The sequence below is a fragment of the Clinocottus analis genome, unplaced genomic scaffold, assembly GCF_023055335.1.
Source record: "Clinocottus analis isolate CAN_PGR_092001 unplaced genomic scaffold, fCliAna1.0.p SCAF_19, whole genome shotgun sequence".
In the NCBI taxonomy this organism is placed as follows: domain Eukaryota; kingdom Metazoa; phylum Chordata; class Actinopteri; order Perciformes; family Cottidae; genus Clinocottus; species Clinocottus analis.
Genome location: NW_027175920.1, coordinates 5,210,872 through 5,238,231, shown reverse-complemented (window position 1 = coordinate 5,238,231; position 27,360 = coordinate 5,210,872). Strand labels below are relative to the sequence as shown.

Sequence of the window (27,360 nt, the reverse complement as noted above, 5' to 3'; positions counted from 1 at the left end):
AAACTGAAGATGTCATTCAAATTATCAGATGATTAAACAAACTATATGTCAATGGAAAACAGACAAATTGCTTTCCATTAACTGAACTCTGTTTTAATATCTTATAGAAATATTAACCTTCATTTGGAGAGAACCTAGAGCTTTTCATCCAACTTGAACATGAAATGTTGACATCGTCATGTACGGAAACTCCAAGTCGTGCGTGTCGATGGGTTTAGTTGACGGTCAACTATGAACCATAAATAAAATATCCCTTCTTAAAATCCACTTGACAAAGATGAACACAATTGGCAACACCAGTAGAACACACAAACTGGGACAAACTGTGGTGTAAAGAAAATACCTGCTGTGTGATTTATACTAGACGTTGTAGTGTTAATAAATCCAACAATGGGTAGTGATGAGCAAATATTTTTAGCTTGGCACAATAATATTTATGGGCTGAAATGATGAATGAAAAGACCGTGCCATCAAAGAGAAAAATAGAACAGACGGCAACATAATGTGAAAGTAGGACAGCGATTGGAAAACAACATCCTTCCTATTAACTACACAACTACATTTGTATAACAAAAAGTTCATAACCAACATCTTTGATTTGATTAGATAAATTACATGGCAGGAAAATACGTATAAATATAGTGAAGGGAACACAGTGGTCCACTCTTATCTTCACCTTAAGAATAAAAGTCTTCAGTTCGCGTCGATGCAGACTTCCTGTGGTCCGACATTCATGGAACAAAGTGGGATTAAAAGAAGTCCTACTAGATGCAAGAAAAATAAAACATTCAAGTATTAAATACTAGTGTAAACAAATCTATCTGTAGTACAGTACAATACTATTGTAGTGGGAATATTACATGATGATCATCCTCATCAGTGCGGATATTGCTACATGTGAAAAAGCATTGGAGTTAACCACAATGTCTTTTAGCTGTACCGATTCACTGTGTATCCCATAATAATAGTAATAATCACATCTTCTCTATTGTTTTTTGGAGTAATGTGCGGTGAGAGGTGACATTTCTACGGCGCTCCATCTGGAATCCACAGAACTTTACTCTGTTCCTGCTCCACGATGGTCATGATCTGAGTGCAAATGAAGGCGACGCTGCCTCCTTGGACAACTCCTGCAACACAGAGGGAGGGTGGGAGCGTGACGCAGTTGGTTATCAATTCAGTTATTTATAAAAAATGATAAATTACATATACATACAAACTTATTTTTTTACATTTCTTTTTATCGTTAGTCCACAGAGTGTTAGATAAATGTGAAACATGTTGGGTACATCAAATGATTCTTCTCGATTGAAAAATGACTGCACCGATTTAACTGCTTTATGCAATCAAATACACAAAAAGGGGGTAGTTAAATAAAGGTACTTCTTTTCAGTACTTGTGCACGCATGATAACTCACTTTAGCGCTACCTGTACAAAAGGGTGGACTATATTTTTTTTCCAAGCCAATGAGAACAGACTCTGCTTTTTTGGTAGGAGACTTAAAGAGACAGGGGCCAAGGGGCCGCCTCTCCTCGCTAAAGCACATAGATCCTGGTATGTGTTCATTCCCAGAGCTCTTCTCCATGAATCTACTTCTTTTATAGTCATTAATCAGTTGGACAGTTGGGTGTGTCAGACTGTCTGCTGCTCTAGATACCAAAACTTTATGTCTTCTCTCCAAAAACCCACATAAATACTGTGCTCCAAAAAACTCAGATGACCTCCAGTGCTGGTATAGTCATATTGGTTGAACTAAACTTGCTTAAAATATCACACTTTACCATAGCTTATTGTAACTGGATTTTGTTCATTGGTTAAAAATAAATAAATTTAAAAACACAAAAAAAACACCCTTGCTAGGTAGCAGACTCAATTAATCCAAAGTCAACTGACCTGAAATGATATTGGATAGTTACTTCCTTTTTTACATTTGGTTTTAAGATATTAGATGCAGAGATTTCTGTTGCTGCCACTATATGATGGTCTATTTTAATTTTATTGGTAGTGCTTAAAAAATTAATTATTAAAATTAAAATGCGGTCTGCAGGGACATGAGGGTTAAAAAGATGAGCTTTCATCTACACACTAGTGTCCAGCCCTGCAATGATGTATTCATCATATACATATTTTATACATCATTTAGAATATACATGTCTTTATAAGCTCATAATCATTATAGTTATTATTGTATTTCCTGTATCTTTGCTCTCTTTAGTACAACAGAGAGAAAATCTAGTCATTTCCACCGACCTGTGAAGAAGCGGCTGTACTCCTGCTCCATTTTCTGTGCCGCCTCGTACTGCTCCTTGGAATGTTTCTGAGAGAGTTTATCCCGCAGGTACAAAGGGTCCTTCTGCTCTCTGGAGAGACAAACATCAGCACCTGTCAACATCCTTAAAAATCACACGCCACAGACACAGAATCACAACACGGTGCAATACCAAGAAGTGGAAGGAGTCAGCTTGTCAAAACCAGTAGATACTTTTTAAAAATATTTTTGTTATATCGTTTGAAAGCGGTTTGCTCTAATCATTCCAACAAATCTCACTTTCCATTTATTGACATGTTTATATTCAGCTTGCCAATACACAAGCACAATAAATACAACAAAAAATTGCAACAAAACAATTGCAAAGTATATCTGGAGGATACAACTGCATACTGAGGTACTATGTGTAATATAGACACAATACTAGGTGTAGTCTAAATACTGACTAAATCTAAATACTGATCTTGTGTATATCGTCATTTTAAGTACAGAAAAAAATTAAAGAAATGGTCTATGGATTTATACAATTTTTGATGTTTTTGCTTTTTGCCATACCCTACATTACAGTATCCATGTTTATCGGTGCAAGCCTATCAGGTTTAGGATATGAACAAGATCTCTCTACTGCAAACCCTTCTAGCCCATTGGTTCACTCCATATCTGTACACAGTCTTAATACTAAATCATGTGACCACCCAGTCCTTATCCACTGGGAGCCCCTGAAACAACTTAAAATCCCACTCTCATCTCTCCGAGGCACTCAGGATAAAGTCAACATATTGTTGCCTCCCAGAGGAAAAAGAAAAGCCCACGAAAAAGCTTGAGCTCCCATCAATCACTGCAGCAGGCAGGCAGTGGGAGGTGCGTTTGTGTGCGGCTGCGGTGGGCGGGGGAAGCGAGTGCATTAGCCGCCCACGCCACAGAGAGGAGCCACAGGCCCCGCGAGCTCTCCCTGGACAGCTGGCACTCAGCTGATGACAGCAAAAGCTTAGCAGGAATCAATCTCCACCATGTTTGCCTGCTGCACCACTTCATAGATTTGTGGGCGTGGGTGTGTGTGGCCGAGAAAGCCCGTTTCGACCAGGCGTGTGCGTCTGTTCACGCCAAGGATAATGAGTTCACTCAAACATTGGTAAGGCCGTGTCCCTCCTGTCAATGTGTAAACCTAATTCCTCCATTTACATCAGTTTTGAGGGGATATTTTTGTAACGCAAGTATGAGAGGAGCTAACTTACAACGGTTAAAGAGAAGATATCAAAAAAGGTACTGTCCCAGGGTATCAGATTTCACTTTATAAAAATAAATTGAGGATGTTCGCAAACATAACAAAGAGGCAGAGAAAGAGCAAAATGACATTGTGCAAAAGGTCAGCGACAGTCTTTGCAACAGGAAGTATACAAGGACAAACCCAGCAAGAACTCAAAGGTTTTTGAGCACAATTATCATATAACATAGCAGAGAAATGCATTTAAAAACCAACAAAATGAAGCTGTGACACAGGAAGTTTTTTTACTATGCAATATGAAATTAAAAAGTACCCTCTGTTTCAATGAATTGTAATTAGTTTTTTTTAAGAGTGAAATGTATCCCTCACTCTCCTGCAACCGGTTTAACTGTATAACAGGACATGTGTCTGAAACTTTGGTAACACCCGAGTATGTTACAGTTGTATTTTGGTTGCAATTACATGCTTTCCCTTGGAAGCTTTTTTTTTTTAAAAAAGGTATTGCTTATAACTTATTGTACAGATCGTCTGGGGCATGGTAATGGGGTGTGATAGTGGGATTATCTACCCACAAAAAGTCAGATTGCCTTCATCTACAGTAGTAAAATGTCATGTTTTGGCATCATACATATTACTTGATTTGTATCTTTATTTACTTGTGAGCAATACCCACTCAGGGACTAATAAAGGATTATCTTATTTTATACTTGAGATATTTATTATAATAACAAAAATTGTCACTCAAAATTAGCTTAATTTAGTAGCTGCTCAGTCTTTCGATTAATAACATTAGTAGTACATAGTGTTTGTTCAGTTGTCATAGGATAGTAGATTAAACAAATTTTAAGAGCCCAATGAGACTGCCTCCCCACCTCCCCCATAAAGTACCAGAGGGGCGGGGGAGCGGAATTAATCCCCCCATGCAAGTACAAATGAAAAAGCAGAAGGATGTAGGAAATATCACAATCATCTTATCAAACCCTGGCAGGTGGTGGGAAAGAGCAGGCTGTGTTTTTTTTTAACTACGACCACTGCGATTAAATCAGGTTGATAAATTTGTTGTTGTGTCTGCAAGATAAATATGATGATGAAAGCAACACGACTTCTGCAGATGTCAACTTCCTGAGTGTCCGTCTTGATTGAAAGAAAATTAAATGAGAGAAATCAGAAATTATATTTCCTGGAAGGTGAACTGGCATCAACATAGCTACACATTGCTCCAAAAAAAAAAAAAAAAAAGAAAAAAAGATTTCTTCATCTTCTTGACTGGGAAAAAAAAAATATCTCCTATATTTATGATGAAGATTGTTCAATTTCTTATAAAATATGCATCCAAAGTGATGTCTAAAAAACTTACTCCAATAAATAATTGGTTGGTTGCCGACTTGTGTGAATATATATATTTGGATAGGGGATAGATTTCTGAAGAAAAAAATAAGTCACATTTTCTTAACATAAACCACCTCCAGAAACAAAAGCCTTTGATGAATGTTTTTCTCAGTATCTGAACTTGAAACTGAAATTGGGTAAACGACAGTGCCACCAAAACATAAAAGCACACTTGACATAAACTTGACACGTCTTCAGATAAGAAAGCATAAAGCAACGGAAACAAACATCTTTCAAGTCACGAGATTACTCACTTTATCTGCTTGGCATTTTTGTAGCGAATGAATATGACGATTGGGTAGATGTGAACGCTGTGAAGACGCTCAATGGCGTGAGGTGCAATGTCAAGTAAACAGTGACAGTCCTATGAGAGAAAATGAGAGCAAGAGACTGCATGAGGAATGAGAGGTGGAGAGTGTGGGTCGAAGCATAATGTTGCAAAAAACATGCAACTTGACTTCTATTTGATTTATACATCACAAAGGTTTCAGATATATTTTGATCAAATTGGCAGTTTTGTAGAATTTTTCATTTTAAACAAATATTACATTTGAATACTGATGCACATGTATGTGTATGACACAAACTTAGCAGTTAATAATAATAATAATAATAATAATAATAATAATAATAATAATGACACCATTGCCGGCAATCTTCTAGTCCAGTGTCCCAGTGATAATCCTTTTTTGGAGTTTAAGACACGGTGAGATAAACTTACCTTTTCCGTGATCTCTTTTATTGAAGCTACAGTTGTCACATCAAAATGGCCGCTCCTTCGTTTGTAGTCGATGAACACACAATCCTTGACTCCGCGCTCTATTGCCTGCTGAGATGCCTTCATTATCTCTGTTAGTAAAATAAATACAATTTTGAAAAATGTTATAATTCAAACTGAATTAGTTCTCTATGCAAATTAAAATAATTGAAACAATTTAAGTCAAGACGCATGTAAAATCCTTCATGAATAAACTAACGAATGACAGACTTGTTGGGTGTGAACATGCTCACCAGGCAGACAACGACAGAACTGGTGCGGAGCCTCCTTCACCAACATGTCCTTACTGGCCTCCACTAATGGACCCAAGACCAGCACTGATCTTGGGAAAGAGCACTCCACCCTCTGAACTCTCTGATACATCAGGCTGACTCCATCTGAGCAGTTCATTACAGAAATACAATTCATTAGAAAATACACAAAAAGGGCAACGAGATACAGCGGCCCCTGAATAACCTCAGTTAATAATTTACGTGCTCTAGGAAAAGGTTAAGTGGAGCCAGAGTAAGTTTTATCCAATTTTAACACTTGCAAGCGACCTGATAAATCTGGTGATCAAGAATTATATTAAATGGGACAGTTCACCCCAAAAATCAAACACATATTTCAGAGCTATTTATCAATTTAGATCATTTCATGAGTTGCCAAATTTCTCATAGTCTCATAACTCATTATGTGCATTTCTAATAAAGCTGCTCCAGGAGATGATTTTTCACCTTCTGTAATGGGTAAAGAATCTGTGCTTATGGCGTCCAGAGTCATCAGATCCTTCCCGTCCTTTGATCCGCTGCGTTTGTGTTTCATCCTGCGGCGGAAGAAGGATCGACGAGCGGCGGCCGACAGAGTCTTGCTGGTGCCGTTGTCGTCTTTCATATCGGCCGTACCATGTCTTCTGTAGAACTCCTGGTCCATCCTTATGGAAATAAATCAACATGTTCAACTCAACTGTGATTTACCCTTCATGATATGGAAGTGATCATTCAGAGAAGTACAAAGGCCGAGATAAATCAAACTGGCATCTTTTCCAGCAGTAATTACATGACCTTTAGTCCGGAAAAGTCAATTTTAGGCTGGACTTACATGTATTTACTTGGAATCTGCCCCTTTTCCAACCTCTGTGCATTCTCGTCAAGTTGCCAGGCCATCCAGTAGCCAAAATTGCCATTTGGTAGAGTATCTTCAACATACAAGATGTCATCTTTCTTAAAGCTGAGCTCCTGCTCTACCTCTGCCACTCTCTCATAAAGTGCTCTGACAAGAGATCAACAATGAAGTAGTTATGACAAATCCCATTACTCTGACTTTCAAACAAGGACATACTGAATCAATAACATTTCATACAAGTTTATAAACATAAAGAGCTTCTTTTTTTTTTTTTTAAATATCCTGCGTTAAAGATTCAGCTCTTTCATAGATTTGTTCTCGACTCAAATCAAAAATCATTTGACAAGGCCAAACATCATGTTACTGAGATTTCGATGACTAATACTTTAATACTCTCAATATTCAAACAAATCCAAAGACGTGTTGAAGTACCTTATGAAAAATCCATCTCCGGGGGACTCTTTGATTGCAGAGAGGTTGTCGGCGCAGTTCTGGACCTTGAATGTGATCGTTTCAGCTGGTTTTAACATTTCCAGGTAAGCGTCTTCTTTAGTTTTGTTCTTCATGCTGATGCCATTGTACTGTTTGAAAACATAAATTACATAGTTGACAAAAGAACATAGAGCTTGGCTGCCAACAAGGAATGACTCATCATTTGCAATAAAAGAAAGCCACACAATACACAGGAAAATACATTTATATAAATGGACTGCAGCTGCTAAAAGGGAGCAGTTTTTGAATGTATAATCAGAGAGGGCTTTTGTTCAGCAACAGTGACTCAGGTGACGTCACACTATGAAATGCAAACTGGAAAGCCACCCAGAAAGTTGTTGACATTGGAAAGTAAAAAGCTCAACTTTTCCTAATTCAACAACATTTGTATTAGAATATTCAAAACAAAATCTTTAAGTACAAATATTATTTAAATGTATTAAGATGTGACCATAAATGTATATTGTGCACAAGACGTTCTTGGTTAATTAAAATGATTTTCTTGCATGTACCTCCAATATCAAGTCTCCAGGCAGCAGGCCGTCAGTACTTTTAGCAGGGCTGTCATCATCCAAACTCTCCACAAAGATGCCATAAAGGTTTCCCCCACAGACCTGAACCCCCAGCTCCACCTGGATCCTCTTCAGCCTTACCAGCCGAGGCTCTGCCGCTCGAAGTGTACTGGAACCAGGAAGCCTGAAGAAACGTTCCAGTCAAGCTTTGAATTTGTTTGTCCCTTCACTACAACCCCTCCAAAGCTTGTGCATTCATGGACAAAAATTACTTTTCATCACAGTCATCATTCACTTTGACATTTCCAAATTTGAATTCTCTCCCGGTGTTCCTGAGATATTGCTTGGGACTGACATTCAGATGTACAAACATACAGGCGGTCACGTCGGTGGCTGGAGCAAAGCCGAAATATGTCACAAGTGTGATACTGAATATGAAAATAGCTGCATCTGTGCTCACAGAAACAGTTTCCAGTCCTACCTAAAGGAGCTGTGTGGGCTGGTGGCAGGAGTTGTCTGTTTGGACGGCGGTGTCATGGTGCCTTCGTCCTGCTCACTCAGAGTGTCGGCGGTGCAGTGATTGTCCGGCGTGGTGGCTCCGCTGTCGCGATTAGTCAGCTGGTTGCTGATCGACTCCATACGAGAACTAAGGACAACAGCAGTGGAGTCAAAATCTTTTCCACCCTACACAAGCATTAGTTAAATACATATTTAAGATGGTCATTAAATGTTTAAAATGAAGTCAATGTAAAAAAAAAAAGGGGCTTTGTGGCCTAGATTGTGTTAGCTGTATCGTTATAAATATAAACTGTGTAATGTTTGTATTTGTTGCCTGATCTCATTTGTTACATTGTCCCTGCATTGTGTCGTCTGCTTGGAAGTGACTCATAAGGTGTTGTTTGCTGTGAACAGTGTACTTATGTTTGAAGAGTAGTATTCAGTTCATGTGCTCAAGTTATACTAGAACAACTTACATTGGCACTGTACCGGCAAGCTTCTTTTTGCCGGAATGGTTCATTCGATAACCTTACATTTATGCAATCAACCTCTGTAAGTGATTGTTGTGTGTTACTCGGCTTCTTACCCTGAACGAGAGTGGTTGCCCAGCTGAAACATGTGAGGATTATACTGAGCCAAAATAGTGACAGTGTCACATTGCTGTCCGATCACCAGCCGCGCCTGCTGCTCGTTGGCATTGCGAAGGTTGATTCCATTAAACTAGAAACAATAGTGACTCATCAGACACAGAAAGAAAACAGTAAACCACAACTAGATATCTAATTAAAGTGTGGTAGCTGCTGTACCTCGAGGAGTTGGTCTCCGTACTCTAAACAAGCTTGGTGTGCGATGCTGCCTGCTGTCACTTTGGACACAAATACTCCCCCGTTCTCTCCACTCACAATGGAGATCCCCAGTGGTTCGGCTCCTTTCTGTACAGTCACATTGCGTGGCTCCTCCAAGTATGGCCTTCAGGGGAATATAAGAGAATTATGTTTTACAATGTCAAGACCTCTGTGGTAAACCATGAAGACTGAAGGACGACAGTAACATGTAACCCTGAATGAAAAAAAAAAAAAGATTTCTATGAATATAGCTCTTTGTACTGTGTTTGGAGCAGAACATTTCTTTAAAGATACATTGCTAGCTCTCAGTTAATAAGAAATGGGAGCTGTGGGACATGCCAAATGCATTTCAGAAACAAACGCAAAGTCATGCAATCACACAACATTAAACAGCATTCTGAATAAATAAGAAAAAAAAATGCTGACTTAAAAGGCATACACAATTAATCAAGAATTAATCAAAATAAATATATCACAAAGAGTAATCTCGTGATATATTATATATCTGCAATGTATAGGCCTGGATATCAGTGCTCTCACGGCCTTGTAGGTAGTGCACTCTATGGACTACAAGCAGCAGAGGACGAACCTTAAACTTCTTAAAGAGACAAACTTGGGCTTAACAGCCAGTGGAAGTCTGACAGAAGAAGTGACATAAGAGACAAATCTGAAAAGGAGATAGAGAGAAAAGAAAGAGTAATCACCCAAAGCAGTGGGGAAATATTCCAGGTAGTAATGAACAGCAGCAGAGAGTAAAGAGATGAGGAAAAAATGATAGATGGGAGTCAGTGCTCTAATGACATGAAGATGGAGGCTCACAGCTTTGTTTACTGCTTCCTAAGCACTTAATTACAATGAGGCGGACGGAAGTACAGATAAATGGTGGAAAACGTCATGTTCTGCGGAATAATGCCGGCATAACGACCCTGATGAGGGGTTGGCTTACCCATCCTTCCGCCTGTCACCAATGGGAGCAGGGCTGACTGATATCCTGGGCTGGGTGGAAATGGAGCTCTGAGATTGGCTGCTAGTGAAAGATGAGGTTTCCAAGTTGACGGGGGACGTTGGAGGGGTCGGGCTGCTGCACTCCGAATGCGAGAGGGAGCCTGGAGTGTGCAGAGGAGAAAGGTATGAATTCAGACTGTGTACTGCTGGGATACTCATTATTGGACAAAGTAGCTGCAAAACTCTATCGTACCTTTGTCAGATCCAGTGGAGCGCGGATAACGAGTAGGAAGGATCTTAATGCGTTCTGCCTTAAACTGTAAAGTACTGGAGGAGCCTGAACACCGCAAACAGAGAAAGTCATTAAAAGGTTCACTAAAACAGAAAATAAAACAATGTCTCACTTGTTTATGTGGCTATCAAGCCATGCAGATTGCAAGGTTTCCTCTGAGGATATTGCTTAGGAAATGTAGTAAGCTGTTTTTCCCCCGACAAACATGATAATTGTAGTAGTCGATCAGAGCTGTAGACTGCTCTGATTGCCTACTACACTGATTATGTATGATGTTGCCGATTAGTCACCGTCTTTTCCGGAGTCAGACAGAGTGCAGTACATCTGTCATACTAGTGGCTTCTATGTCTTAACAGGTAATATATAGGGGACCTTTCCTGTCTGATGGACTGCAAGCAGAGCCATTTCTTTAGCGAGGACAGTCTCCACGGATTTAGCATAGCACTCAGCTAAAGTTTTTGGGATTCGGCTGATCTGGCCTACTGTAGAAACAGAAAGCTTCACACAGCTCCCTCTGAAGCTTTTACATAAACAGTTGATCTTTCTAAAACCTGTAAAAACCAACTTTGTTGTTCTAAAATCAATACCACTTTAAGTCAGTTTGCCTTTCCTATACACAATGGGAATCTCAGATTTCTGCGACCATACTACCTGCATGGCTCACTAAAAGTAAGAACATTTGTGTTTTGACTGAACTGAACATTAAAACATATTCAAGTTTCTTTACAGGACATTATATACAACTAATAATTTGCCTAAAACTAGAAATGCATTCATACCCAGTCTGGCACTGGAGGGCAGGGAGTTGGTGCTGTGTGGTGGTTGGCTGCAGCTCGTCTCAGTCAAGTCTCCAGTGCGCTTGTGGCTGAGGTCCAGGCTGAGGCAACCTTGATGCTGGGGGCTAAAAAAAAAATGGAAGAAGAAAAAGGCCTAAATAAGTCCTTCCACAGATACACATTCAACTTGAAGCAAGATGTAATTTGCTACATGCCATCTGTTTATGAAATCTGGAGCAGAGGAAACACCAATTTAATCATGACTGGTGCATTTTATTATACAAAACAAAATAATAAAAAAAACTAAAAACTGAGACTGCAACTAATGAGTACTTTTAGTATGAAATTGTCAGGAAAATATATTTTTACAAGTTCTCAGAGCCCAAGGTGGTGTCCTCAAATAGCTATCCAAAACCAATGATATTTATTTGTAATCTCAGCCAGAGAACACAGAAAATATTGTGACATGGCACAATGCTTTAGTAACGCTTTTAGTAACAAGTCAAAATGTCTACTGTGGCAAAGTGTGGAAAATGAAAAGAAAAAAAAAAGGCAGATGTTAACACCTTGGGTGTGAATGTTTATGGATGCCTGAGCTGGAAGCTGGAGGACAGTTGTTGTTCTGGATCTCATGGCTCCAGGCGGTGTAGACTGGGTTCCTCATTACCGCTGTTACAGCAGGACACGGGGCTAAACCTCGCTGTGTTGGATCTGGAGAAACACAGAACAGGAGCCGACATAAAGATCAGAATAAGCTTATCACCATGTCAGCATGATAAGAAAACAGGCTAAGTTGATTAAATGACTCACGCGACGGGACGCTGCCGTAGCTGGGGGGTGCAAAGGGCATGCTGTACCGATTGGAACGCATAGGTGAGAAGCGCAACAAGTCCATGGGTTCCGGGGAGTGCTCGTCGTTTGAGAAACTCTGTACCTACAAGAAGCAAACAAGAAAGTATTTTATTTTTAACCCATCTATCAATTGTTCTGTAAAGTATGGAAATCCAGACACATGCAGATAAGGACAGTATCTCAATTACCTGCATGGGCACAGGGATGTGTAATGGAGTAACATTTCGCCGCAGTGCAGGTGCCGATTTCGGCCTGTACCTTCTCTTCTGCCGCTCCTCCACTCTACGTCGGTGCCCCTCCTCCTCAGCAGGTTTATTAGAGCTGCTTTGGGCCTCTCCTGGAGGAGCGTCGGAGTAATAAAGCGGGGCCCCTTCCTCTCCTTGGTCCTGTGGGCTTGTAGCTTGAGCCGGGGTGGTCGGTGGAGTGCTGGTGGTAATTGTGGAGTCGGATGCCGAGCTGTTCTGCTGGCGATGTTTGAACCTGAACGAGTCGCTCCTGGCTGGCGGCGTGGGAGGGGTCTGAGCGGCTTCAGATATTGAGCTCGGCGGAGAGTGCTTGGGCAAGTGAGAAAGAGACATGTAGTCCAGCTTCGAGGACGCCTCAGGCCTCCTGAAAGCGTTCACTTCAAAGATGGACTTTCTCTGTTTGACTTTTTTGTATATCGAGAGCTGGGCACAGTCAGGAATAGAATCTTCCGTTATGACTTTAGGCCACGTTCCTCCACCGGGTTTTGTTGGTAAACTTTGCACTCGGTCCAAAACTGTCTGAGGAGAGATGCAGTCAGTGGGCACAGGGGTGAAGGTGAAGGGTCGATGGTGGAGCTCCTGCCTCCTGTAGCAGAAGTCTGGGTGGGGCTCTACGGGACTGTGGGAGGTGGAAAGGGAGCGGGAATGCAGGGAGCTGTTGGAAAAAGGCTTGTGGTGGCAGTGAGAGTTGCCACTGCTGCTGTCCAAAGAGTCCCCTGTATCCTTACACGCTTCGTCCCCTCTGCCGCCCAAGTTACAGCTGCAAATGTCGGTTTGTGTAGAGCAGTTGTGCTTGGAGCAGTTGTGCTTGGAGTTCCCGCAGTTCCTGGCGTGGATCTCACAGGGCTGGAGCCGAGAGATCTTTTCAGAGTCTCTCAAACCTTCAAATAAACTTTGGCCAGAATAGCTCTGTGGTAGGAACTGTAGAGGAAGGAATGTAAATCAATGCTTATTACACTATACTTTTATTTTTAAGTAACAAGAAATGAAAAGCATACGTGTGTGTGTATGTCTAAGGACTTCACCTTCATGAGCGAGATGCTGAGAGAATCACGGCAGTTCCTCAGCAGAGACTCACATTCAGAGAGCGACTTGTTATCAACTGCAATGCCATTGATCTGTAGTGGACAAGATTTCAGTAGTTACAACTTGCCTTCAAAGACAACATAATATACATTATTACGCTAGCTAAAGCCTGTGCGAGGGAATTCGAGTTTGCTTGTCCTGGATACTAACTATCACTACTGCTTACAAAGAAGATAAGTATATTGTGTGCACTTCAAATAATTAGTAAACAGTGAGTATACCTTTGGCCAGTAGAGGGCCCTAGAGGCAAACGGCTCAGCCCACATGTGATCAAATGGACGTCGTCTCTTGTCATGTAACTTAACAAATTTTTGACAGCATACTCACAGCCAACAGTCGATCCCCTACAGTAAGAGCGCAGTCTCTGGCAGCTGGACTACCTGGACTCAAAGTGGCAACAAACACGCCACTTTCTAAACCGATGCCACTGTCTGAGAGATAAGGCAGAAAAAAACATTACAAATCCTATTAGACTTCCATTTTTATTATATTTTTTAAAACTTAAAAGAAAAATCAAACTTTGTAAACCATCCATCTAAAATCAAATTTCACCATTACATTTGTTGTACTAAAACACATTAATGACTACCAAATGTGATTAGTTGTATGTTAACTGCAGCATTTTATTGGTAAAGTGCATTTCCTAAAGCTTGAAGTTGACCTTTGTGTCCGGTCAGGTTTATCTGGATCGGCGTGATGATCCGTCCTCCGAGTGACTTCCTTCTGCGTACCACCAGATTGATCACTCCCTCGCCGCTCAGCACCGCTTTGATCACCTGTTTCCTATCCTTATTGGTCAGGTCCACATCATTCATTTTCAACAACCAATCGTTCACCCTGCAGAGAAGGAACCAGAGTTATAGTTCAATAAAGACATACATTTGTATTTATTTTATTTTTAATCTTTCCTTACTTTAAACAATAATTTATTGAAATAAACACTCTGCATTTGTCAAATGATATACATTTTATAAAATGTGATTACATTACTGAAGTGGCAAAGTAGTGAGATATTTACCTTAATCTTCCTTCAGCAATACTTCCTTTATCCACTTTACTGACAAATATGCCACAATCTCCTGGTAAATAAGGATCATTTACCCCTTCAGCGATATCAAACCCAAGCGCTTTCAAATCCATGTCCTGAATATGACAACACATAATACATTTGAAGTTTAGAAAAGTGAATGTATGGAAACAATAAGAAAAAAAAACAACCAGATTCACAATGTTTTTTACCCTGTGCTTCTCAAATTCTACAACTTCCGTCTCCCACTCCATCGAGTCTGTGTCGATGGCTGAATCATGTGAACTGTGAACCATCAGCTGACGAAACCTTGCTTCCTTTTCTAACTGGTCCTCCATCTTTTCTCTGCAGGGCACATAACATTACAAGTACAGTCCCCTTTCGAAGTAATTTTGCTCACTCCGTAACATACTTCCTCCACTGGGTGGCACAAAAGATCCGGTATGAATTCATTATGGATCCCCAAAACAAGAGGCGTACAGACTGACACAAGTTGAAACTATGTGAATTGACAATAGTAGACACTCAAATACTATAATTCAAGGCTTAAAAGCTAAAAATAATGCAGAAAATGACTCAGACCTGTCAAGAGTGTAGCAGAATGACTCACTTTAGTTCTTTGAGTTCGCGCACAGCATCATTCTTCTGCTTCCTTGTGTCATCTAGATTCCTCAGAGCATCTGCCAGATCACTCACAGCTCTGTCCCGCTCTCGTCTCAGGTTGTCACATAACGTGCTGATGAATGCAATTATAACAAAAAGAATCAGGATCAGACCAAATGCAAACAAATCTATTTTGGCCCCAGTCTCTTCAATATTGTGCAAATACAAAAACAAACACAAAATATTTTCATACAACGAACAAGCATCTTCTGAACTCATTCCTTACCGTATGCTCTCCCTCTCTGCCACTATCTTGTCCCTCTCCTGAAAGGCCCAGTCTCGCCGGCACTTGGCTACCTCGGCCTCTTGCACGGCCTCCTTCAGCTCCTGAGAGATAGCCTCGTACTGCTTCCTCAGGATATCGATCTCCTTGTTGGCTCGTTCCATGTCCAGAGTGGCCGAGTCTTGTTTCTGGAGGAGATGAAGGACATGACAGGGATTAAAGTCAATGCAGGACTGTACACAGGCTGTGTCCAGCAAGATGCTTTTTTTTATCCAATATTGAGCTTTATAGACACGTTTGTAAAATGTCACTTTTTCCCCTGGCACAAAAATGTTTGAGACACTCAAGGAGGATTTGCATTGTATAAAAGAGTCCTCATTTCTTCCTATAAGGCCACACAACAGATTCAGCAGGGGTTCTGATGTACAGTCTGCAGCAGAATTAAAAACCACAAGAGTCACCAAGTGAGTCGGATATAGTCCAAGTCTGAGCAAGTCTGCTGGGTGTAACTGTGGGAAATGCTTCTCTGCTCTAATAACTGTACAGCAGGGAGGCTGCCAAATATAGTGAGAGCATTAATTAAGTCTATAGCTAAATTAAGTCCATTAGACTCTATTGTACAACTTGGCTTAATTATCTATTTCTGATGCAGTGCAGTTCTCTTGTGCACTTCAAAGACAGGGAACCTTTTTACTGTAATTACTGGTAATTTCCTAATGCAGGAATCTCAGGACTTGCATTGCAATGAATTTGATCACACTGAAACCAAGTGTGATGGGTGATGCACAGTTTCTCAATAAAATCAATATGTGGAAACCTGCCAGCTGAGGAAAAAAACAAAACATTTACGACGACTATATGAGATGGGATGAAGGGATTATTGTCATGGGGATAAATCAATCCCTCCATTTGTAATGATAAATCTCCCGTCTGTCAGGCTACCTGTCTGGCCTGGTAATACTCTCGCAGCAGCTGGTCCCTCTGGATGATAGCCTCTGTCCTCTCCTTGCGAGCCACGTCCCTCTCCTCACGCACAGTCTCAATGTCCTTGCAGGCCTGGCTCAGCTCTTTCTGGGCCTCGGCCTTGTCCTTCACCTCATGGCAGTATTTTTCCAGCAGCTCGTTCTTTTCACAGATGGCCCGGTCCCTGTCCACCAGGGCTGAGGCCAGCTCCTTGAAATCACACATGATGTTACAAGTGGACGATAGAGATCAAACGAGAGTAAAAACTCCTAACTTTCAGAATTTTCTAACTCACTACGATACGTGAAATGTTGCTTTTGTAATTTAGTTCTACATTGTGTAGTTTCTCCTACTTCTCTTTACCTACGTCTTGGTTCTTGTGCAGCTCTGACACTCATACAATAAATTTGGATCTTATCTCACTTAACAAAAAGATGCTACTAACAAACATCCTATTAAGTTAAAACCTGAGTTTAACTAAAGAGTTGTTTATTAATTTACAAAAAGGTTGATTTCTTGCGTTTGTTTTGAGTTTTTGTTATTGGCTGGGGATCTCATACTGGACTGTAGCATTTCAATACCAATGATGAAACATGATTGCTTTTTAGCTAGCCTAAATAATCTCCGGCTGTTGCCAAAATTAATGATGAACGGAGCTATGACCGGTTTAACAATCGATACATTTGGCATTTGGCAACACAGACATTATGCAATAAGTCATTCTTTGTGTGTGTGTGGAAAATATTGACAGAGTAAAAAGTACCTTTGTAAATTTGAAACAATCATGAAATAAATGTATTTTTAGATATGATTCAACAATTCCATGACCCAATCAGGGCTACTTTTCCTCAATGTAAAATATTGAACTCAAATTAATTCTTAGTATGGGACTAAGAACCCTTTGATTCAGCTGTTACCTGTCGGAGAGCCTCTAGCTCTTCGCTGGCCACCCGTCTCTCTGAGGAAGTGTTCTTTAGCTTCGCCTCAGCCAACTCCAGCCCAGTCTGAAGCCTGTCCACCTCTTTGATCACCTGATCTCGCTCGCTCATGATCAGGCGGTACTCATTGATCACAGAGTCCCGCTCCTCCCTGTATTTATCGCCGTCCTTCATCGCCTTGAGCTGCTGGGTCTTCTGCCGGGTCGCCTCTGACTGCAACCGGTCCATCTCTCGCTGCAGCTCCTTGTTCTGGGCTGTGGCTTTGGACAGTTCTTGCTGTGTGTTGTCAAACCTGTACCACGTCGAGAATTAAATTGGGTTTCGCTGCTCTTTATAAATTGACACCCTTTAAATATTTTCTGAATTGCGCTAAAAAATAAATATTATAAAAATTTAAAAAAATAGAATCACAGAAAGGGCAAAAATCATCTGCCTTGGATTAAAAATGGTACGCACAGTGCAGATTTGACCTTGACTCAAGTACTGAGTTTGAAGCAAAGTTTGCTGCAACTGCTGTTAATCATTAGACTTTTTACAGCTGCTTTGTGAGCGTGCGCTACTCTAAGTGCTTGTGTTGTGGGTGTGTGATATTTCTGGCTTTACCTTCTTATAGACGAGGAGTATTGCTGCTGATAGTGAATGGCAGCATCTCTCTGCTTGAGCAGCATATCCAGCTGTTTCTGCAGTCGGTGGTTCTCCTCCTCAGCCTGGTCCAGACGACTGAGGTCTGCGTTGTGACCAGCCGTCTTCTCGTTGTAGCGCTTCCTCAGAGCCTCAAAGTCATTTTTCAAGGCCTCCAACTTGTCAACAGTTGTGTCATAAAGCTTGTTTAGGACATCAGAGGAGCCTTCTCTCATCACCTGAAAATTACATAATTATTTCCGTATTTAGTAGTACAATGGGACCACTCGGTTCACTCATTTGGGGTACATTTAAATAAGAAGACTAAGGATGCCGCCAATAATGCAATAAAATGTTTTACATAAAATAAAAGATGAGGCTTGGTTATGCCTTTTTCAACTTTAAGTTAGCTTTAGTGTAAATAATGATGATTCTGTAAAGCTTCGAGCTTTACATTTATGGGAAAACACAAACAGAAAGTGTAGCGCAAGTTTTCCAATATCTGTAAAAAAAAAAAAAAAACAACCATAACAAGAACAGCACTTTCACACCTAACTGGTTTGGGTCGGTTGAAACTGACCTTTGCATTTGCCTGTTTGGTTCCGTTTGTTTAGTCTGTTCTAAACAACTGCACCAAGACCAGAAGAAGATATTCTATAGTTGAGTAAATTCATTACATTACATTTAGCTGATGCTTTTATCTAAAAGCGACTTACATTTTTGCTCTACAGACCGTGCATATATTCAATCCATGTGTTACAGTCAAGGAAGCCATCCTGGGGCCTTCTGCTAGTATAGTGGTTAGTTGCAATGTTTAGTCGAGGTTAGACTGCTCAATGAATGAGATGCCTTTAGGTCCATGTATCATATCATGTTTACATCCCTTGTTTTGGTCTCAAACTTAAAAGCAACACTGTATAATTTGGTCCAGACCAGGCCTACCTCTAATCCCAATCCTACACACATATACTTCAATATATGTTTTACTATACAATATATATTTTACTTCACTAGCATCTAGTCACACAATAAAAGGTTGACTTTGGACTGACATAAGGGAGATAATTTGATTCCCAATTTGACTGACGCTGAACATGAGCGCTGAGGTTAATGAGGCATGTGTCCATGCTATCAAAGAGCCACGTAAGACATTCCCCGATGGACATATTGTCTGACAGCAGTCAGAAGGTCAGATCATTAAATATAACCGACGGTGAAACGGAAAAAGATGCACAGCAAGTCATTTGTCTAATTTAAAAGAATGTTTTGATTGATGGAGACATGCGAGTCTGACCCCATTTCTCTGAATGATGTTGTCGTCTTGGACGTAGTGGCCATCGAGAGAGAAAGGCATCGATTTCTGTCTCGAATGTCAAAATCAAAATGATTGAATCTCAAGGGCAGTCAGAGATTGAAATAAGGAGTGAAGTACTGTAAAACCGTATGCACCAGATTATGTATTCTCATCTGTAGCCATGAATGTAGATGGTATTGACAGTTCGACGGGTACCTGTTGGTGCAGTATCCTCATTTCAGCCACCTCTCTCTGGTCGTCGTCGTGCAGCCTCCTCAGCTCCTCGCAGGCCTGCTTCACGTGGTTGTGCTCCCTGACCAGCTGGATGTTGTCCTGTCTCACCGCCTCCAGCTCGTCTTTCAGCTGGGCCTGCTCACTTGCTAAACGGCTGTGCAGTGTACTGAGGAGAGACCACAGACAGTAACATCAAGCCGTGGGCAGTGCCAACCAAGTTTAAAATCAGCATTACAGCACAAAAAATATGACCAACAACTACTCTAATAGTTATTTTGTAATATATATGATACATTTTTTACAGCATTGTTTTTGGGACATCTGCTCTATAGAGTGTCCCCAAAATTTTTGAGAAAAATGATTATCACATGCAAGGGGACATCTTCAAGGCGCATGTTAGAACGTCTGTCCAAAACCATATATATATTAAAGAACATAAAACAGCACAATGCTAATTTTTAAATGAGTTCTGCTCACATTCCTGCCAGCAGTTTATAGATATTGACTTGAAGTTAAGTATCTTTTGATGACCAGTGTCCTTTCAGCGTCATTACCTGCTTTATTCCCCACCTTAATTGAAAATCAGAAGAAACAAATAAGCATAGGCTACAACCAGAGACTCGTTCAAGCTAACTCTGGATTTCTAACGAGCCAGTTGTAGTCAAAAGCTACTCTGATCCACCCTGGTAGTTATGCATTATTTAGGTCCTTGCTTAGGCATTTAGGTTAAATTATTCCATGGTCAATATTCATTATTGTCAAAATATCCCTCTCAGGATTCTTCTTTACAGGTCTCCAAGCAACTTAAGAGATGCCAATTAGTTTCATGCCAGTATAAGCATTATATGTAAAACTGGTAAAACAGTACAGACATATCCTTCATAATTACTGTGTGCGAATGCTAGCCTACAGTACCAGTATGTGATATTAGTACATTGCACTGGTCAGGCATGAATGCGTTTTCCCATTCACATATGATTGTGTTGAGTGTGAATGGATGAGAGCAGAGACAGAAAAGACAGTAATAAACAGACTTTCTCGGATGTGCAAACAGGGCCCAGAAGGAGCGGCTTAAAATGGCAATAATCTGTCATCTGCCTGGTTGTATTTAGGGCCAGATGTTGGCTCCCTACACTTTGGGGACAGTATGGCATCATTAAATCACACAAGTGGACCAGCCTCCCTTTCACATCGACTCGGCTTATTTCACAGGACAACAAATGCTGTGTTGGTAGCATTATCCTCATGGCACAGATGCCGTGCCATGCACACAAGGTTCAGATGATGATTACAGAGCACGCTTTGGTATGAACTTCTCAAGAAGGGGATTCCTTTGGGGACGCATTTCAGTCCCTGCTCTGAACCTTTGGTCTGAAATGACGACTCAGGGTTTATGCCGCTAAGAGGACAATAAAAAACAGTCTTTTTCTAAAACAAAAATCACAAAGACAAAATTAAATTGATGAAGGTCTGTCAGGATGTTTTTATGGCTCAACTGATAAAGGCTTCATCCCGATTACTCTCGCTAAAGTAAAATCTGTTCTATGCAATCTGTTGTGAATATGTCAGAGGGAGAACGGAATACCAGCTAAAACCCTGAAGGCTGAGGGTGAATGCATAGAGCACAAATGCTCCGGCTGTTAAAAAATTTACAAAAAAGCCCTGTAGTAGGGCTTTCCACTCACTGGTAGAAGTCTGCTTTCTTCACAGCCTCCTCGCACCTCTTCAGGGTGGTGCTGTGCTGGTTCTGCAGGGATTGCAGGTCCGCCATCGCTTTCATGCACTGCAGCTTCAGACGCTCGTAGTCGTGACCTGCTTTTGAGTTTGGTCTATTTCACAGAGAAGGAAGAAAGGAGACAACATTGTTATGCATTCAAAATTGAGTTTTAAGACACAACATGGGAGGATGAGAGAAGCAAGAGTGAGGTAAACATCATACAAACTTTGTGCTCATGGGAACACAAGGGAAGAGAGGCATCATTAAAATGCTATGCTACCCTCTTGTTTTACAGCGTGGAGCACATCTTTACATCACATAAGACCTTACTTCCCTTGTCTTTTGTTGCTTTTAAAAAAAACTGAACTTGGCAAAATGCCTCCTTTCATAGAGTGCAGGTATACACAGAATCACTGCGCTTTTCTGTCAATGTTTGTTTTGGAAAACAGGCAGTTAGGTGCTTGAGATCAGAACAGTACCTGCAGTCATCGAAGGTGGTTCCAGGTGAAGAGAGAGCCAGACGTTTGCGTAGTTCGTCCCTCTCACGGGTCACATGTCTGAGCTGGAACAGAACCGTCTCCATCTTCTCGTTAACCTGGTGGCTGTCCATGTGAGCGGGCGGAGGGGAGGAGGCTTGACCGGGAGTACCTGCGTGAGTCAGCATGTCACTGGTGGCATGTGCCATTTGTAAAGCTCAAACGATGGGGGCATTTGTGCAGCTCCATATATTTCTATTAAATGCTCAATCAAGATAATAGATTAAAGTGTACACACAACTGCAATCACACAAAATTATTCTTTCAACATTTTACTGAAAACATGCAGTTTAGAAAGACCAAATAAAAACAACAAAAGACTACTTTACTGGCAAGACTCAAGAGCCTCAGATTAACATTTGTGTAAATATTAACCAATCACAAGCAAGAGCTCTTTGTTGCAGCTACTGGACCAAAACTCTACACCTACACACATCTTACTTTATCATTTTTAATCATTGCTCAGATTTTTGCAGCCAAAATCCCCCTAATTGTTGTACTCATTAACCTCTAAACGTATAACTACAATAAACAGGAATCCCTCCAACCACACAAATCAAAGCTTGGTTTCCCTTTTGGTGGCATTGACTAGTCAAATCTTCTCTCCCTCAGAGAATGACTAAATGCCACAGGTCTGTGTGTGTGTTATTTTCTAAATCCTTCTCACATCTGTGTAATCACTTGCATGTGCTCAGCGTCTAAACAGGCACAAATGACTGACTATTATTTTACAAATACTTTCTCACAACCCATCAAACACATTTTTTTTTCCCACCCCCGGGGAGATAATGTTTTTATTGCTGACATTTCTAAACCTGAAAACTACCATGAGCGCCACACTCACCTAAGCTGCTGAGAGAGCTGCTGCTTTCTGAGTCTGACGGCATTGTGGACAAGATGCTGTAAGTGGACCCTGCGAGGCAAACAAAACATTAAAGTCAGTTGTGAGTGTACTCGACCATGTCTGCATTATAGTCAGATGATTATCTCCAGCATTGTGTGGTACAGCAAAGCTGTGGAGCTTGGGTTACATTCGGGGGCCTTCACTGAAAAAAGGCCAGCTGGAGGCATAATAAGGTGGGACTTTCCCTAACTTGGGATGACGACGCTGTGGGCTGACAGCAGAGTGTGGCTAATTATCAGTTGGGCAGCGAGCTTGAATACTGACTAGCCAGGGCCCCAAAGAGGCTGCAGCCTCAGAGCTTCTCCTTTTATCTCCTCTGACAACATCACAACGTCCCCCCTGTGAAAGCCCCTTCTTTTATAGCCTACAGTGATTCATAATTAACTGTACAGAAAGGAAGCCTTAGTACAACACTGGAGGTATTATGGTGAATATCATGAGATTAAAAAAAAGAAAAGAAAAAAATATATAGTAATTCCTGAAAAAATCCAAAAAGCTAAAAAATAAAACAATAATCGACTGCAAAAATCCAGTTTACAATGTGTATCCATACACACACACACATAATTGAAACTATGACATGTTAGAAAACAGGTTCTGGAAATCTTTGGTAAAATTTGAGGTTTTCTTCACCTAGTATAAACCAATCAGAGGAAAAAAAAACAACTTAACCGATCGACTTAAACAACAGTTAGTCAAAAGTATGGTAAATTAATGTTTTGTTGATTGAATTGTTTCAACTCTACTCCCAACAGTTAACTCTTTTCTTAAAATGCAAATCTAGTAAGCACCTCCACACATTTTCCACCGCTTAAGCGTGTCAGGAAAAACGTTTGAGATGTTTAACAGACTGCACAAGTGATCAAACAACCAGCAGTGGACATGTACTGTGATCTGACTCGACTGTGAGAGCAGCTTACAGTTTAGTTCAGTTAAATCAGCAACTTCCAGGCCTGATGTAAAGTCTAGTGCTCGACTGGGAGAGGGAACATGACAAACGATTCTATTTACCCACGTCCCAGTACTCTAAATCAATCCCTAGCTGGATGAGTTCCCACTAGCTAAAGGAGACTATGAGTTTGATTAAGACTGGAAGGAGCCCAGCTAACATGGCTCACCCCTCTTTTTCCCAGCAAAGGACTGAAAGGAAAAAAAAAAAAAAAAGACTGATGTGCCTCAGGAACCGTGGCATCCCATGGATCAAGCTCTCTTTGTTCTCCTTCTAGCTTAAATTTCCCATGACTCTGTTTGAGCAGACAGTGTCTCAATGGGCAAGGTTCACCGTGTCATAGCTCACTTTTTCTGCCCGTGTGGAAGTCATGTGACCTCGCTGCAGTATGACCCTCACCCCTCAAGTATCTCATTTAAATTGATCTCTTGTCCAAAGGTCACAGCAAACTCTGCATATTCTGACCTACGTTAAAACATTTATCTCAAAAGGCAAGGCAAGTTTATTTGTGTAGCACATTTCAAACAAGGCAATTCAAAGTGCTTCACATCTGGTACTCAACGATAATCTGGTAAAAAGTAAATACTGTGCATTGTCCATGAAAATAGTCTCATGTTCTTGCTCGGCTCTGACAGGAAGTTAAATGTAATTTAGGATTAAAGTGCTAACATTAAAAAAAATTTTAAAAAAGTGCTAGTCCACGAGGAGACGTTTCCTTCTGTATTAATCAAACAACAAGTGTCCTTCTGGCATCTAGTTTCAGGAGGGCAGAAAATAAATAAAATTAATCCGGTGGCAATTAAAGTACATAAACTAGCATCCAGTGTTGAATTTGTGATGTGATATCAACGCGATGTTCATATGCAAATCAATTTACTGTACTGCACAATTTCCATTGCACATAGTTCCGCAATCTTTTACACCTATTCTTTTCCTAGTGTAATGTTTTAAAGAGATGTCTGTGAGGCAATTTGTCAGATTTTATGCAACTCCCTCTGGAAAAACCTTTACACAACAGTAGTCACATATGTAGTAGTGCTCCCACAAGACCTGTTAACAGACTTTTGTGTAAAATCAGACTCCCAGTTTAACAACTATTACACTGTGATGAAGTTTGGTGCAGACGCTAACGGTGCCAAGATAAATAATTGGTGCGGTTCAGTGGGAAATGGCTTAACAAATAAAAGTGAAACTTGCTGCAGACATTACTTATCTTTATGAACTTCTTTCAATTAGCTCCATTATCAAATTCAAACTTTTCATTTGTCCAAAACTTTGGGTTTTAACAGTTTGAGGGTGTAATGTTATAGAGAATCCAGCGTCACAAACGTGGCTGCATTTGAACTCTTGTACTCTTTGACGTCTCGTCTTATTTTGCAGCAGAGCGAACACGTCAGCCGCGATACACACCCTTGTGATTTGTTACAGTCATGTTATTGTTCTTCTAGAAAAGGTGAGGACAATCCGTAAACAAAAAGGTCTCCAGGACTGAATCTATGGTTGTATAACACTACAGGATATATGTTTATTAAAAACAAACAATATTCACATGAGTGAAAATTGTACGGCCCTGTGATCATTTTATTTCAGCTACATTTAGCATCTCTGTTGTTGGTTCTCTGGGGTTTGATTTTAGACTACCTGCTGGGGTTAACTAATGAAGCTCTCACTCATTAACGTTTGTTTTGATGTCAAAGATGATCTAGCTCTCTCACCCTCTGGGATTGTGGGTAACTGGGGAGTAGCTACATCAAGCCTGTGCACACTATTTGAAAACATAGGCTATGACTAGCTACTATTTTCCTGGGGAAAGGCCCTTCTTTTGGCTGAGCAGTGGAGGAACCTGTCTGCCCAGTAGCAAAAAAGCAGCTCAGCCCATTTGTGTCCTGTGTGACTACCAACAGGGAACTAACTGCAGACTAAGAAGAGCAGTCCAAACCACGTTCATGTGCAACCCTTACAGCAGCAGAAAGCCTATCAGTACAAGTCCTTTATAGACTTGGTGCACGATTGGGAAATGCAGCGCAAACATATAAACGCTTAGAAAAATAGACTCACTCTGCAGCTTCAGTTCAATCATAAATAATGACAGAATAAATACATAATTAACACCTTGCTGAGTACAATGCAATAGCTGAGCGTGAACAAAGTAACTAGCAATGCAAATATTGCTTTTGAAATGCAAAGGTGCAGTAGATGTGCTGAACAAGAACCTATTCATTCTGAATTTGATGATACATTTTTAGCTTCATCTTCAAAATGATTGCTTCTATGTCTAAAAAAAAGGCTTATAATCCAAAAACTTGTACTGCATAGTGCTGATATAAAAACACATAATGACGTAAATTGATTAGTTGATCCAGATAAGATTGACGATAGTTTAGATAATGAATTAAAATAATTTTGATTGACAGAGAAAACATTTGCCGATTACAGTTTCTCAATTCCAGGATCAGATTGTCTGATGTGATAGTGAAGTGAATATCTTTGTGTTTTGGTCTGTTGTCCAGACTAAACAAGCCATTTGAAAACATCCTCTTAGGTCGTGCGAGAATTTATTGGGATGAGTTTTTCACAATTGCTCACATTTTATAAAGCAGATTAAATCAAAATATGAATGAGCAGACAAATTGCTAATGAACATAATTGTTAGTTGCAGTCCCACAAGCAATGTAAGCATATCAACTTGGGCTCTGGGATTTGATGAATATTTTTCAATATCTGTTTTTAACACACATTTAATTCTTTACTCATTCATTAACTTTGACAGTGGATTATTGATTGTCACACACACAAATTTGGGCAGTTCTGCCGTCACTACATTGATTGTTTGAGTCTTTAGGTCCATTAAATACTTTCACAAAAGGCTGGCAGGCTGTGCTTTTAGTGACATGGCAAAGGAAACAAGCACAGTAGTGTGAGTGTAAATAAGCATCAGGTCACATGATAGTGAAGCCCCCTCTCTCTCTCTCACACACACACACACACACTTTTATAATTGCCCAAAGGAAAAGCCATGCCCTTCATCAAGTTGACATATTGTCAATACTCCTAATGGTAGTGAGATCATGACCTGAGCAAGATCGAAACCAGGTTGGACCATTTTCAAAACAACAAAAAGAGGACACACGTTCTCCAAACACACCACCCATAAAAGCTATACATGCTTCCTCTAGAATCTACTTTTATACATGCATTTTCCTTCATGCTGCTTCATTGTTAAGTGTCAGGTACATAGTCTGCTTCTTACCGGTCGTATGATCCACTGGTCCGGTGCCATTCAGCAGCACGGAGTGCAGGTGAGGGTGCGTCTTCTCCAGGGCCGTGCAAAACTCTGCGAAATGGTCTCTGTCCTTACTTATGAGTATCTTCAGGAGAAGGTCCACTTTCTCCGAGTTGCTGGAGCAGTTGTGTCCCAGCTCGTAGCGTTCAGACTGGCTGAGGGTCCCGCAGTGAGCCAAAACATCCACAACACGGTCCGCATCTGTTATCGACTCCACCAAGTTCTGGTAACATTTCTCCAACAACTCTTTATGCTTGGGCTCCATCTCTGTATCGCTCCGCTTCTGGTTTTAACCAAAACCAGCTCCGGTGGGACAAAACCCAGCGTCTTTACGTTGCTGGTAGTCAACTTCACTTCCCACTACTGTCGTAACTCGCCGAAACTATCCCAGTCGACCCAGTTGGGACGGTTTTCAACCCGAATTGAAGGATACACAAGAAGTAGCCATATTTGTTGCCCAAGGCTGTTGACTGCGCGAAGATGACAACACATTTTCCCAACCGCCGCTCCGTCCTTCCCGACAAAAAGAAAAAAAAAAAGGGAGACGTCTTTGCCTTTTAAGTTCCTCTCCGCACACGTTACGGAGACATTGTCGTCCTGAAATCAAGTTCTTTCGACATGTTGAAAAGTGTAAAAACAAACTCTCCAAGAGCCTCTCTCGCTCCCTCTCGCTGTTGTCAGCCTACAAACTCCGCCATG

General features: G+C 40.8%; 1 protein-coding gene across 3 annotated transcripts; it reads right to left on the bottom strand.

Annotated features, from left to right (window-relative positions):
* Positions 1-123: 123 nt before the first annotated feature.
* LOC137789663 (disks large homolog 5-like) lies at positions 124-27,360 on the bottom strand. Of its 3 annotated transcripts, none has more exons than XM_068583412.1 (34): positions 26,629-27,360; positions 22,370-22,438; positions 21,469-21,637; positions 20,958-21,101; positions 19,255-19,438; positions 17,727-17,983; positions 17,103-17,415; positions 16,165-16,395; positions 15,226-15,410; positions 14,947-15,072; positions 14,549-14,681; positions 14,328-14,452; positions 13,971-14,146; positions 13,637-13,740; positions 13,249-13,341; positions 12,167-13,144; positions 11,937-12,060; positions 11,693-11,837; positions 11,130-11,251; positions 10,312-10,395; positions 10,060-10,219; positions 9,703-9,780; positions 9,075-9,237; positions 8,855-8,988; positions 8,252-8,416; positions 7,771-7,954; positions 7,199-7,347; positions 6,743-6,913; positions 6,379-6,575; positions 5,896-6,039; positions 5,606-5,733; positions 5,139-5,248; positions 2,252-2,361; positions 124-1,130 (listed from the first exon to the last, which is right to left on the bottom strand). In XM_068583412.1, exons 1-34 carry the CDS (start codon positions 26,924-26,926, stop codon positions 1,027-1,029), a joined length of 6,057 nt encoding a protein of 2,018 aa, XP_068439513.1. In that variant the 5' UTR covers positions 26,927-27,360; the 3' UTR covers positions 124-1,026. The 3 variants fall into 3 exon arrangements, with proteins under 3 accessions (XP_068439513.1, XP_068439514.1, XP_068439515.1); XM_068583413.1 differs by having other exon boundaries at positions 21,469-21,622; XM_068583414.1 differs by lacking the exon at positions 9,703-9,780.

Bases quoted from the DNA above. Each gene is read 5' to 3' on its own strand.
- LOC137789663 (XM_068583412.1), bottom strand. From the start codon at position 26,926: ATGGAGCCCAAGCATAAAGAGTTGTTGGAGAAATGTTACCAGAACTTG. The intron at 13,741-13,970 runs GTCAACTTCAAG...CTTATCTCTCAG, and splicing joins AAACCTGACCGGACACAAAG to ACAGTGGCATCGGTTTAGAA. The intron at 11,838-11,936 runs GTGAGTCATTTA...GTGTTTCTCCAG, and splicing joins CTACGGCAGCGTCCCGTCGC to ATCCAACACAGCGAGGTTTA.